The sequence below is a fragment of the Ochotona curzoniae genome, unplaced genomic scaffold (assembly GCF_017591425.1).
Source record: "Ochotona curzoniae isolate NIBS_2020 unplaced genomic scaffold, NIBS_Ocur_1.0 contig_4558, whole genome shotgun sequence".
Classification (NCBI taxonomy): domain Eukaryota; kingdom Metazoa; phylum Chordata; class Mammalia; order Lagomorpha; family Ochotonidae; genus Ochotona; species Ochotona curzoniae.
The window spans coordinates 1167919-1181752 of NW_024466327.1; the positions used below are offsets into that span (position 1 = coordinate 1167919).

Genomic DNA, 13834 nt, shown 5'->3' on the forward strand with positions numbered 1-13834 from the left:
CAGTGGCACCTCCAGAGGGAGGGCTGGATTTCAAAGAAAACCAGTAACAAGGGACAGAGAGGCCAACCTCCCTTGCACAGTTTCCCTCCCCCATTCTTCTCCTTCCCCCCACTTCGTTTGATCGTGGACACGGTGCTGCCTGACATCTGCTGAACGCATTTGGCTCATTTCTCCCTTTCACACTTTCAAAAATAGATCCTCGTCCCTCCCAAGATGTTGTTTACACGAGGGGCTTCATAACGGATTCTAACGGAAGACACTGAAAAGGTAAACTTGTCAGAGGGGGAAGAGGGTGGCTGCTGGGGGTAGGGTTTAAGTGGGAATTTAAGTGTGTTTAAGAAAGTGGGGTTGCAGTTCTAGAAATGTAAGCAGTGAGGTCCTTGAGTGGGGAATTCTGTTGGAAACCGGAGCTACAACAAAAGATATCCATAAAATGAAGAGCGGTGTGTTAGGCAGGAGTAGGATTCCTCTGATTGCTTCACACACGGATTCCTCAGGGTCACGTTCGCCAAGCAGACTCTGATTCACTAAGCGTACTTAAAGTGGGCTGCGGCTCTGAGGCTTCGCCTTGTTCCCTGATCATGGGGACGCTGCTGCTGTTTGATTTTGGCATACACGTTGAGCAGCGAGGTTTTAGATGACTGCATTTTAGGAGATACAAGAAGAACGCTCTTTTTGTCTGGCTTCCTCGTGCTTTTCAGGCTAGTGGGAACACTGCACCGGGAATAGTTTGCAGGTATATCATAGGGACATTTGGAAAGAAAGTGATATGTATTGAAACAGATCAACACCAGAAAAGATACAAGAGGTTTTGTATTTAAAAATATTTCCCATAACACTGTGTCACATAATGCAATGCAATTAATAAAAATAAATTTTAAAAAAAGAATATTTCCAGAAAGAAAAGTTAAACATAACAGAAGAGTCATTGGTCAGGTAATGCAAGCTGAAGGTTTATTGATAATATGTGGTCCCAAACGTGTCCACATGAAACCCAAGAATACCTTAAGAATCATCTTCTCAATTTCAAACGCGGAAGTTCTATATGAGTATTTATATTACACAAGATCACTTCCAAAGAACTTACAGAAACTCACTTTGAAAAGTAAATTGTCTAGCAAAAATGATTTTCAGTTTTTGTACGTGAAGAAAGTATTCCTCCATGTTCTTCCCTTTCTAATAGACAAGCCTCACAGATGGTCTCCCAGTTCCAGGCATCAAAGACCCTCCACAACCTCGAAATCCTCCCAAGCCGGTGAAGCCCTAGGGTCGCGGGGAGACCAAGATTTCTTGGAGTAACATATTTGCTAGTGGGGAGAAATGTTACATGGCTTTCATCATTTCTTCGAAAATGCCAAGTTAGAACTGAAGATTGAGTCAGGTGGCGTTCCCTCCCACCCCAAGCTATCCTCCATCTTTTCATGATTTGTAACACTTACGCTGTGGGTGATCAGAGCCAGGGGATAGCTGTCTGTAGATGGCCTGACTTAGTGATCAGATCATGAGTGAGATTTGTCTATACTTGCCTGGTGCTGGGCAGTACCGTGTTCCTCATGCAAATCTTTCAAGATAGGCTGGCGTGATCAACCACGGTTTGTCTCCAGTGCGAAATGACTGGAATCCTGCTGGTGGTGATGACTGAGCGGCATCCGCTAGGAATCTCCAAATAAGGAGATGGAAAAATTTCAAGCTTGCTTAATTCCAAGCTCTGTGGAGGTTCAGGCAGACTTGCTGAGTCAATAGACAGGATATAAACATATTTTTTTTTTCATCTCTAATTTCTGAGTGCATTTTGTTTGGCAGTGTAGTTTCTTGGTCACGGATACAAAAAAGCTTTACCAAAAAGCCAAATACAAATGGTGGTTTAATCAACTCCTGTGAACTCAATGCTACAAGTCAGCTCAGGCCAGCATCCTGCTTGCAGGAATGAGCAATTCTTCCCAGAAGGCAAGACCCATACCCGGACTCTTTCGTTGATTAGCAGGCTGTTGGTTGTCATTGTGTTTCATTTATATGGATCACATAGTTTCAGCCATAGTTTTTTTTTTTAAATCCTAGGGATCTTAATGCTGTGTAGGAAGGAGTCATTACTCTATATCATTTGAATAGCTCTATAACCTGGTTGAAAACGGCTCATTAGCCTTATTGTTTTTTTGTCTTGTGAGAAAACAGTTTAAGGTTTTGTTGTTTCCTTTCCTAAAGTAGAGCTTTAGAAGTTTCCATGACATGGAAAACAGGTGGTCATGAATAGTCTTTCAGATTGGCAGCTGTTCAAGAATCTCTTGCATCTGTTGGCACTTGAAGAAGAAAGTCCTCTGCAACTTACGGCTGATGCCATTTTTAAAGCATGACCCAGCTAGTCTCGGAGTGTTCACTCATTCACTCTACCTTTTCTGATCTATAACAAGTCTTGCTTGTCACTCGCGCGTCAGACAACTGTTCTGACGTTGTCTATGTAACACTTTCAAGAGAAGTTGAAAAACTAGACCCGGGTAAAACTACTGAAGGAAAAAAGGGACTGAAATCATTAGCTCATGCCCAACTATTGCTGGAATACCATTTGGTACTATTATATATTCTAAATGTTTCTTAAGAGGCAGTGAGTTAAGATGATGGCTATTTTATCCTGCATCTTGTGGCTTTGAAGTGCTTGAAAAAGATTAATTTTAGAAATTTCATCACATATTATCACTTACTCAGCTTCTGGGGAATTGAAAATTTTATTCATTAATGTGAACTGCCTTGTATAGTGTTATATGTCACTACGTTAAGGGAAAAGTACAAGGCATCATTACAGGCTCGCTGGTTATAACGGTATTCCTAAGATAGCATCCACCATGCAGCTGGATGAGAGCTCTGCTCCCTACCTGGAAACGCAGGCTGCCATAGAAATCAAAAACCTGTAGAATACCTGACTTTCCCTACAGAGCAGGATTCTCATTCTCATGGATTTGTTTTGGATTTAGAAACTCGATCGGCATTCATCTTCTTTGAGACCTGTATCAGAGAGAAAAATACCATTTTCAAGAAAATACATTACCAACTAAATCCTTAGACTAGCAGATGCTAAAGTTAGGAATCTTATGAAATAATTTTAGCAAAACTGAACACATTGCATCCACTACTCTGGCAAATATTTCTCAGAATGGGGACAGTATTTTCAGTAAATACAAAAAGTCCTCCAAGATCCCAGTTCCCTTTGTCTCCAAGAGATGGTACACATGTTGATTATTGGAAAACAAAGTGGTTAATTTCGATTTAATAGGATTTTACTCTTCAAAATCTCAAAGACTGGAAAATACATTCCTCAGCAAATCAGGCCAAGTACCTAAAAGTCTTTGCTGCCTGGTAACCTAAAATTTACCATCAGGTAACTTTTTCTCAATGTTTTGTTTGTAAAGGTTTCGGTTTCTGTTTTCAGGAGTAATTTCATTCTCAGTATGTGACACAGAATACAGATAACTCAGAATTGCAGCTTCTTTTCTATGTGTTCAAATTGGCACTTAACTACAGACCGCTTTTACCAATTGTCTCACAGGAAACCTGGTTTCTCAACTAGGTTGAGAAAATGATTTAGTTAATATCATAATTATATCTATATCTATATCTATATCTATATCTATATCTATATCTATATCTATATCTTAGGTGCCTATTCCAAATCCAACTGTCTCTTGTTTAAACACTTGATTTTTTTCCTAATTTTTCTTCCACTGGTTTACTCCCCAAATGGCCACAGAGGCTGGAGCTGAACTAGTCTGAAACCAGGAACCAGGAGAGCCCCTCCAGGTCTGCCACACACAGGTGCAAGGTCCCAAAACTTTAGGTCATCTTCCACTGCTTTGCCAGACAACAAGCCGGGAACTAGACGGGAGGTGGAACAGCTGGGATTTGAACTGGTGCCTATATAGGATGCCAGCACTTGCATACAAAGGATTAACTAATCGAACCATTGTGCCAGCCAGTGGGTGCTTGATTTATCAGAAATTTCCCAAGTATAATCTTTATGGGTTTGTATTTCTGGTAGGATATTAATGAAAGCCTGTATTTCCTCTAGGAACTAAATTGTGGCATATTACATGGGTTTTGAAAACAAAGGCCATTTATTTGTACATCCTAAGAGTATTTTCTGCATTTTAGTGAGTTGTTCTGATCATACATCTGACTCCTAAATGAAATGTACATTAGTTGTGGACAAGGGTAGAAGTGACAGTCTGCTGCATAAATTTTAAATGTGATGATATTTGTCCATTTTCTACTGTAATGGTATCTTTTTAAAATACATATTTTGTTTATTAAAAAAAAAGCAGAATTGCAGAGAGAAAAAGAGTGAGAGAGACACACACACACAAATCTTCTGTCTACTGGTAAGCACCCAAAATGGACCCAAGGGCCAGGAGTAGGCCAGCAGAAATCAGGAGCCTATCACTCCAGACAGACGTCCTACAAGGGTTAGCAGGGGCCCCAGGACTTGGGTCGCTTGCTGCTGCTTTTCCAGGCATAGTAGCAGGGAACTGGATCTTAAGTGGAGCAGCTGAGTCCACAGGGGATGCTGGTGTTGTAGATGCCCACTTAATCTTCCAACTCCAGCCCTGTGACTAGACATTTTTGATCGATCTAAGAATATGAAATCATCGAGCCATCTTTGGTCATGTCCTCCTGATTTTGCTATTTTTATTAAGATAGCAAAATTAATGGAAATATTAGTTTAAAAAATCAAAGTGTATTTGTCAAATTTTTAGAGAAATCATTACTCACAGTTGCATGATAAGAAATTAACCACGAAGCAAGGATGAGACTAAACACACTGTATCTAGATACTTCAGTTACTTGACTATTTGTTTGATACCTTTAACATACATACATACATTTATTTTATTTGAATGGAAGACTAAGAGAGAGAGAGAGAGATTATATTTGCTGGTTCACTTTTCAAACATCTGCCTCAGCAAGAGCTGGGCTGATCTGAAGCCAGGAGCTTCAGATTCCTGGCTTTGGGTTTTCCATTTGGTTGCAAGGGCCCAAGCATTTGAGCCAGTCTGCTGCTTTCCCACAGAGAAACAGGAAGCTGTATTGGAAGGGGAGGCAGCTGGGATCCAAGCAAGTGTCCATATGGGAAGCTTGACCCACTATGCTATAGCAGTGGCCCCTATTTAATACTTAATGGATACAGATCTGTGCCGAGTGTTGTGCCAATACATCTAGCAAGTAAGTTTCAGTTGCAAATAAGGCAGATGTGAAGCTAATAGGTAAGCAGGCAAGGTATAATGAAGAAAACATCAAATAAACTTGGATTAAGTGCTAAAAACAAATGTGTAGGGTGCTGAGTTTTATCTGTAGGGATATGATCATTTACCCAGAAGTCATGAGTGAAAGGATAGTAGTAATAAATGAAATGGAGAAATGCACTAGCTTTTTAGTTTTAACTCTTCTGAGCTTTTCTTCTTCCACCCCCCCCCACACACACACTCTCTCTCTCTCTCTCTTTTTTTTCTCTTTTTTTTTCTCTCTCTCTCTCTCACACACACACCATTACTATTAAGATTTTGAACTAAATGATGTATATTTCTGGACAGACTGAGTGATCTGGGGTTACTATTTCTTATTTTTCCAGGGTTAATTGCTAGTAATTGCACTAAAATAGGTTTTATGAGCCTTGACTATATGATGTCCTAACTCCGTACCAATGATATGTTCTCTCCTTTGGAAGAGTAACTTCACTTCTCTCTTTCTGATCTTGTTACTTGATCCAAAGAACCATAAACGCCTATGTGGTTGACACAATCCCAGTGGAATGCAGGCAACAGAAGTGCACATGTCATTCCACTTATAAGTCTATCTGGTTCCAACCTTCAGCTACAAAGGGTATTGCCAATCTTAAAAATGTCTAGAAACTCTTTCTTTTAACAAGAATCTCTTCTAACTGTTTGAGGAAAATTTGCATTGATACCTACAAAGCTATTTCTTTAAGAGAGATACACAGATGAAAGAAACAGACACTCATCAATGACACATTTCTCAGTGGTGCTCTTAGATCTTAATATAATCTCTGGCAGGAAGAACCGACTGAGGTTTTCCTCAATCGTTCAGGACAGTGAAAACAGGAATGACACAACTCTAGCCTTTGACCTCCGTATCTGAAGCTGAAAACGTTCAAAATAACCCATCCCAAAAGTCTTGTGTGTTACTCAAATACTTCTCAGGACAGCCTTCTCATAACAGTTGGAACAAGGGTCTCTTGGTTGGCTTGGTACTATCCTCCAGGGAATCAAGAGTGGCAGAGAAGCTACTAACCTGAATCTCCAAGCCCAATGTGTTTTTTTTTTAATGGTATCTATTGGTTAAAATATGTGAAACGTTCAGAGCAGCTACCCAGGATGAAGAACAACATTTCCTTTAGTTTGTGTTAAATACCGGCTTCTCTTCCTAACTGCTCCTATAGATTGGCCTTATGAGCAGGAAGAGAGAATAAGCAATGCTTCCATTAGCTGATGAAACACTTGCTATTCAGCCTGGCCAGAAATAAATCATTACTTATTGTTTCCAACATAGTCAATCTGTTTCTATCCCCCTAGTTTCAATCTCCTCTGCTTTACACTACCCTTTACAACATGGCCACCCTTCTCAAATGCTGAAGATGAACAGAAAGCCGGAACTATAAGGGACCACAGAGGTCATCTAGTTCAATGCACATGCCTTGCCTGCCCCCAAAATGAGACTACATCCAACTGGGGCACAGACTTGCAGATTCATGAAACTAACGCCTGTTATTCTCCCTGCTCTCTCCTTTGTCCCTACAGCGCCATGGCTACTTATTCTGCCACATGTGCCAACAATAGCCCTGCACAGGGCATCAACATGGCCAACAGCATTGCCAACCTGAGACTGAAGGCCAAGGAATATAGTTTACAGAGGAACCAGGTGCCAACAGTCAACTGAGGAATAAAAATTAATTAAACAGGTCTAAGAAGAAATCAAAAACCATAAGAGACCTATCCTGCTCTATCATTTCTTCATCTGCTGGAAAAAAAAAGTAAAATAAAACAAAACAAAACAACAAAGCACAGAACTAAATATTGGGACCATGGCAGAGAAACGCAGGAGAGGAGCATAATGAAAATTAATTAACAAATGTTCCTCCTCGCTCCAGGATAACACCATCACTTGTTTCTGTATGTTCATTTTGTTTTTCCTTCTATTCATGCTTTGCTTGATATATTCTGAGCTTCTTCAGTTAGCTTCAGCCTACCCACCCCTATGACTGTATGAAGTTCAAAAAAAAAAAAAAAACCACACAAAACTCTACAGCAGCCAAAGAAATGACATGCATGTGACTGCTGAAGGATTGCCTGCAGTCTCTTCTTCAACCTGTTTCAACCTCCATGCCTTACTCTTTCTTCTTCCCGGCTCTTTGAAAGCTCTAAGAGGTTTTGCAAACCCTGAGTTTTGCCAAAGAAGCTTTGCCAGACATGACTCCCTTTTTTGTTGTCTCTATAACTTTTGGTCATGGGAAGATTTTTTTTCCATCAGTTACTAGGGAAAATAACACTGTGTGCAACGTCTAGTCACACAGGCCTGTCTGATCAAACTTGATTGGCTGTGTCTGGTTAGCTCTACATCATCTAAGATATAAACTGTAGATTTAAGCTCCAAGCTATCAATTGTAATCAGCACGAATGCCACTCCTCATCTTCATCCAAATATGCAGCCTTCTTAGGTTATTTCTAGGTTGAATCATTTGCTGTCATAGGTTATCTGAGAGAAGAAATATTTTTCACTTGAGAGATGGAGAGCAATTTCTTTCAAAAACCAAAAACTGATTAGTGAAAGGCATGGCCCACATGTCTTCAGTGCCTTAAGGATAGTCAGATGCACACTTCTCTATATATATATACTGTATATACTTATATATTTTATATATATATAAAATATTGCAAGCTTGAGTTTTCAGTTTCTCAAAGAATACAAAGAGCCAAGTTCACACCATCACTACTGCCATCATCTCTACTTTGATGAGACATGTTTAAAGAATCTCTCTTCTTTTTCTACACAAAATTCCCGATGAAGACCACAGAGCACTTGGTAGTGCAGTTGGTTGAGACTCTACCTTATTCTCACACTAGGACGTCAAATGATTTTGAAATGAGGTGAAGCTACCAAAAAGCTCTCTTTGAGTTTGGAGCCTGAGCTCTGTGGGAATGCTAGCACGTACTGCTCTTTCTCGGGAATTACAGTGAGAGGGTGAAAGTCATTCAGTCGTCTGGTCTTCCTTCATTTAACATTAGTCTGAAAGATATTTTAGGTACAGCAACTGTAAGAATTGTCTAAGTCCCAACAATTAAAAAAGTGATCATGGGCTATTTTCAAACATTGTAGTATTTTGAAATATAGCATAGCATCTAGGGCTGGGAACCAGGGCTGATCTTCTTGAATCTATTTCTCTTTGTTTCCAGTCATGCTTTTGTAACTTGCCATGTGAGTTTGACCAAACCACATCACTATGCTTTGCCTCAGTTGCTTGTTTTTAAAGTGTTCTTTTTTTTTTTTTACAGTACTTACCTACCTCACAGGGGTGTTGTGAGGCTCTATTCATTGGCTCCTTCATTTTTTCCTGTATTCTCTGTATGTCCAGCACTTTGTAGCCATGGGAGGAAAGAAATGCTAACAGTATACAATGCTGATGGAATTATATGGTTCCTGGAAGCCTCGTTTTGTGGCAAGGAAATGCTGTCTTGCTGCACCTACTTATGCCCTTGTATTTGGAAGGAGGTCTATATTTTCAAATCTCTCAAAATCACATCACTTGACCAAAGAATAGTTTAAGATGTGCACAATACACATATTTTTAACTTAGAGTCTTATCTTGGCCAGCTTGGTTCTAGGATAACCTTAGTCATCACTGATGAAGAAGCTTGTAGGTTTATTTTGGTGAAATACGCCAACTTTTGCAATGTGAGTGACAAGCAAGGAAATTTGTGTTTAATATGCACTTTTGGCCACACATTTGGATCTCCCTTGGTATGCCAAATTAGCTAAGGTGATGTTTTCTTCAATCTAAGAGACACCAATCAGAAAATGTCTATTGATTGGTTGCTTTTTCAAATAATAAGGAAGACCATCACAACCATGTTGCATTCACCAGTTGATTTCCTCCTCTTTAGTCCACGACTAAAACAGTTCTTAGTGATTTGTTCACATAGGGTGGCTGAACAACACATTACTTGCTTCCCGAAGAGTCCCTTGACTCATTGTTTTGTCCCATAAGTTTCTGTGGATCACCAAGTTTCCAAAGAACAGTATCCTAACAAACCGAAATGTTCTTTGTGTGTGTCTGTATGAAGTGAGTGCAATCCAAGAAATTGGATTTTGGGGGTTTGGAGTATGGGGAAAACAGCTGGATACTTGGGTTATTTTCAGGAAACAGAAGTCATAAATGAAAAGATTTGGCCAAGAGGAGGCCACTCCTAGAAAAAGAGGTGATGAGGTAGAATATCTTCAACTGGGTATCCCTTTACTGTGGCATACAGGAAAGCCAGAACCCATACCCCAATGAGAGTCACCTACATGGAGTCATCTAATGCTTGGGCCAGTGGCATCTGGGAATCTCATAGAGTAACTAGAGCTGATCAGTCATATGGATGTTCCTTGCTGGTGAGCCAATTCTATAAGCATCTGTCATCTAAGCGTTTGATCAAGAAACACATACGTAGTAAAAGCATTCTTCAGTTTTATTCATCTTTTGATGATTTTTTTTGAAGTGTAAGTTTGATATGTGATATGGAGCAGTAGCCTTGTGGTTCTCATGTCAGTTGTCGGATAGGGTGGCAGGGCCACAACTTCACGGCATATTGCGGTTCCTTAGCCTCCTACCCAGGTACAGAGAAACACACCTGAGATGCACATGTGTAGGTTAAATTAAGCCAGAAGAAGTAACCTAAAAAAAAAGGGAATGACATGTAGGGTATAAAGATCTCGTAAGAAATGTAATATGTAAATTATATCTTGCTTTATGATGTAAAATATACATTGATTGCGCTAGAATAGAAATAATTCCTTTCAATAAAAAGAAAGAAGGATACTGCTGTGTGTGGTTATGTACATTTGGATCTGCAGCTTCTTCAACCTTCGAGCTTCAGAAACATCTGCTGTTCTCTGAGTGGATTACATTCAGAGGAGTGAAGGTAAGTAGGGCTGTTAAACCAGGGCGTTTGTTTACATCCGACTGCAATTCTAATTCCTGTAAAAGAGGACGACAATCTATTGTTCTTTAGAAATAAAGACAATTGTGGGAAATAAAAGGGGGTCACTTCTGGGCATAATGGGTAAATGTACAGTGGAACTTTGAGAGAGTTGAACAACTTTCTCTGTTCATCTTTCGTATGCATCAGAGAACGTATTAAAAAAAAAAAAACTGCCTGTAAGACACAGGCTTTGATTTTGAAATAATTTAACTGTATTTCTTAGGCATGTGTTGTTTATACAGTGGGGTGTATGGTAATGAAGAGAACAAATGGTGAGACACAGGTTCCCTTTCACACCAATGAACATCCGTTTGAAAACTAATTCTAGCCACAGCAAATGTATCTAATGAATAGAGCAAACAGAAGTCCAGAAGAAGAAATAAACAGAAAGCCACTATGAGTTAGAGTGGCAGGATGATTTTACACAGTAATCAGAATTTCAATTCCACCATCAAAGTTTGGTTCAAATGAAGAAGAGGGAATGAAGCAGGAAATCAAAAGGCTTAGACGTAGGGATACAAGAATGAGGGATTTATGTTCAGGGAACAATGGCAGGATAGACCTGGATAAGACAGAGAGTTGGTTATATTTAAAAAATATAGTGGTTCACTTGACTGGTTCACGACCTACTGGTTCACTCCTCATACACCTGCAAGAGCTAAGGTTGGGCCAGGCTGTAACCAGGACCTTGGAATGCAGGTAGGGTCTCTCATGTGTGTTACAGGGACCCAAGTACTTGAACCATCAGTGGCTGCCTCCAGTGTGCACATCAACTGCAAGCTGCATCCAGAAACAGATCTGGACTCTGAGGCACCTGACTATGGTATGCGCTCAGCACCCTAAGTGGAATCTTAGCCACTGTCAGCAAATTCCTGCTAGAATTTCTCTTCAAGCAGAGTGGAAGAGAACACTGGAGACTGAAGCTGACCAATAATCTAACAGATGAATGCCAACAGAGCTTAGCCTTTTCCTCAGGCCACGGAGCATTTGTAAAGGAGACAAAAATGTCATCAAAATGGCCTCCCACTCATTGGCTGTTCTGTATTTGATAAAGAGGAATTGGAAGCAGATCAGTCAAGATTGCCATTGGGGCAAGTACAGAGCAGCCAAGGAGTGGGAAAGGGCTTGCCAAAAACCTAAGAAGACTTCATAGCAAGAAATGAGAGGCTGGGGTTCAAGAAAACACTGGCTTGAAACCTGGTGACTAAGCAAATGGAACACTTAAAAATGACAAATCAGAAATAGGAGAGACCAGGCTACAGAGGATAGTTAAAGTTTAAGGTGTATTATTGACTCTGAAAACCAAAATATCAGACCCCTTAGGTGAAGACAAGAAAGTAGGATTTGTTATAAATGGTAAGAGTGGAGACAAAAGGTTGAAATAAATCTTTAGTGTTTTTATTTATTCAAAAAGCAGAGAGAGAAAGAGAGAAAAAGAGAGAAAATCTTCCATCTGCGGATTCACTCCTCAAATGACCACAACAACTGGGCAGACACCAAGCTGAATCCAGAAACCGGGACATTCATCAGGGTTTTCCACATGAGTTCAGGGACCCAGGGACTTGTCTGTCTCATGCTGCTTCTCCGGGCACATTAGCAGGATGCCGGACAGGAAGTGGGGGCAGTTTGGACTTGAGCAAGCACCCATGTAGGATACCAGCTCCAAAGCAGTGGCCCAACTCATTACGCTCTAAAGCTTGCCCAGGATGAGTCTTTAAGGAGATGACAATATGAAGAGAATGAATGGGTTCTTGCAGATGAGAAACTGTCTTTGTGAATCGATCATTTCTAATGAATGGTTTGTGCAGTAGTTTCCGTCCAAGGAGGAAGACGGGGCTCTAGAGAATCTCTTGAGTTAATTTCCACAAGTGAATTTCCAAGGCTGTAGGATGTGGCTTTTGTTTCACAGCACTTTAACCTAGCTCCTGAGACACAGCCTCCATCAGCATGTCAGTTTCAGCCAAGCTGCACTGTTTCCAACCTAGCTTCTTGCTACTGCACTTTGAAAGGGAGCAGGTGGGTTCTCGGGTACTTGGCTGCTCATGTGGGAGACCTGGCTGAGCTTGAGTTCTAGGCTTCAGCATATTCCAGCTGTGGCATTTAGAGAGTGAAGCAGCAGATGGAAGCTTCTCTCTCTCTTTTACAGGTAGGTGAAGATGAACATTTATTATCATTATTGTTATTATTATTATTTTAAAGATTACTTATATTTATTTTTATTGGAAAGCCAGATATACAAGAGGAGGAGAGACAGAGAGGAAGACCTTCCATCTGATGATTGACTTTTCAAGTGACCACAGTGACTGGAGCTGCGTCAATCCAATCCAAAGCCAGGAACCTCTTCTGGGTCTCCCACATGGGTGCAGGATCCCAAGGCATTGGGTCATCCTTGATTGCTTTCCCAGGCCACAAGCAGGGAGCTGGATGGGATGGGATGTGGCACCCATATGGGATCCTGTTGTGTGCAAGGCAAGGATTTTAGCTACTAGGCCTCCGAGCTGGGTTCCTTTATTTTTTTTAAGACAAGGACAGAATTTGGACTAGCAATTAGACTCTGATGTTCCATATCAGAGTGTTTGGACTTGAAAGCAGCCTTCAGCAACTGATTGCTGTTAGTGATGTGGACCCTGTAAGGTTGCAGTGATGGCGCAAGCGGCTCTTGCTGCCATCTGTGTGGGATGGCTGGGTTGACGTTCCAGCTTAGCTTTGGCTCAGCCTGATTGTCACAGCCATCTGTAGAGTGAACCAGTACATGGGAGCCCACACTCTCCTGCCGTCAAAAATAAGTTAATGAGTTAACTACATCACTAATAATTTTTAATTTTAAAATTTGTATAAGAAATAGAGAATCAAATTTGCTTATTATCCTGGAGTTAAGATGTTCAAAAAAGGAAGGAATATCTGAGACTTAAATGCTGGAGTAGCTTGGCTACTTGGGAATACCAGAAAGACCATGGGATTAATAACTTCCCAGGGTATTCTTTACTAGAGTGTTGGAGAAAGTGGACTGATTCCGCAAGTTTCCGTAAGAATAAGCTCTGTTTTAAAAAAGAAAAGAGTGTCCATAGACTGCCTACTTGACAATGTAATCTATTAATGAGGATTCTTTACATTGTAGATAGCAGAAAATTAACAAACCAGCTAAAACTGAAGAGAAGCCATCAAAAAAATATTTTGCTTGAAAGCCAGAATTACACAGAGTTAGATCTTCCATCCATTCGTTCACCCCGCCAAAGGGCTACCACATCCAGAGCTGAGTCAGTCCAAAGCTGGGAGCCAAGAGTTTCTTCTGGGTCTTGAGTCAGGGCTGTGGGGCAAGCCTTTGGACAATCTTCTGCTGCTTTCACAGGTTATTAGCAGGATGCTGGGTGAGAAGTGGAGCAGCAGGACATGAACCATATCGGCTACTGGCACTGCGGGCATAGTATTATCTGGCTATGTCACCATGCTGGCATCCAGAGAGGCTGTGTGTAAGGAATAGCTCCCCCAGTCCAGGGAAGTGCTGCCCATTCGGAGTAGTGCCAGAGATCCTATTGCAAGGCCCACTCAGGTTGGGTGAGGGGTGGACTAGGAGGAGGCTGAGGAGATAAGAC

At 40.8% G+C, this 13834-nt stretch overlaps 1 protein-coding gene across 2 annotated transcripts in view; it reads left to right on the forward strand.

The window, feature by feature from the left end:
- The window catches only part of PRRX1 (paired related homeobox 1), a 70715-nt gene extending 63658 nt beyond the window's left edge, over positions 1-7057 (forward strand). The window contains exon 4 of one of the 2 annotated variants that reach the window (XM_040986786.1): positions 6801-7057. In XM_040986786.1, the coding sequence (XP_040842720.1) occupies positions 6801-6939 (139 nt within the window). In that variant the 3' untranslated portion in view covers positions 6940-7057. Of the gene's footprint in view, positions 1-195; positions 262-6800 lie in introns of those variants that run through there. The other variant, XM_040986787.1, reaches the window with a different exon arrangement.
- Positions 7058-13834: the final 6777 nt, after the last annotated feature.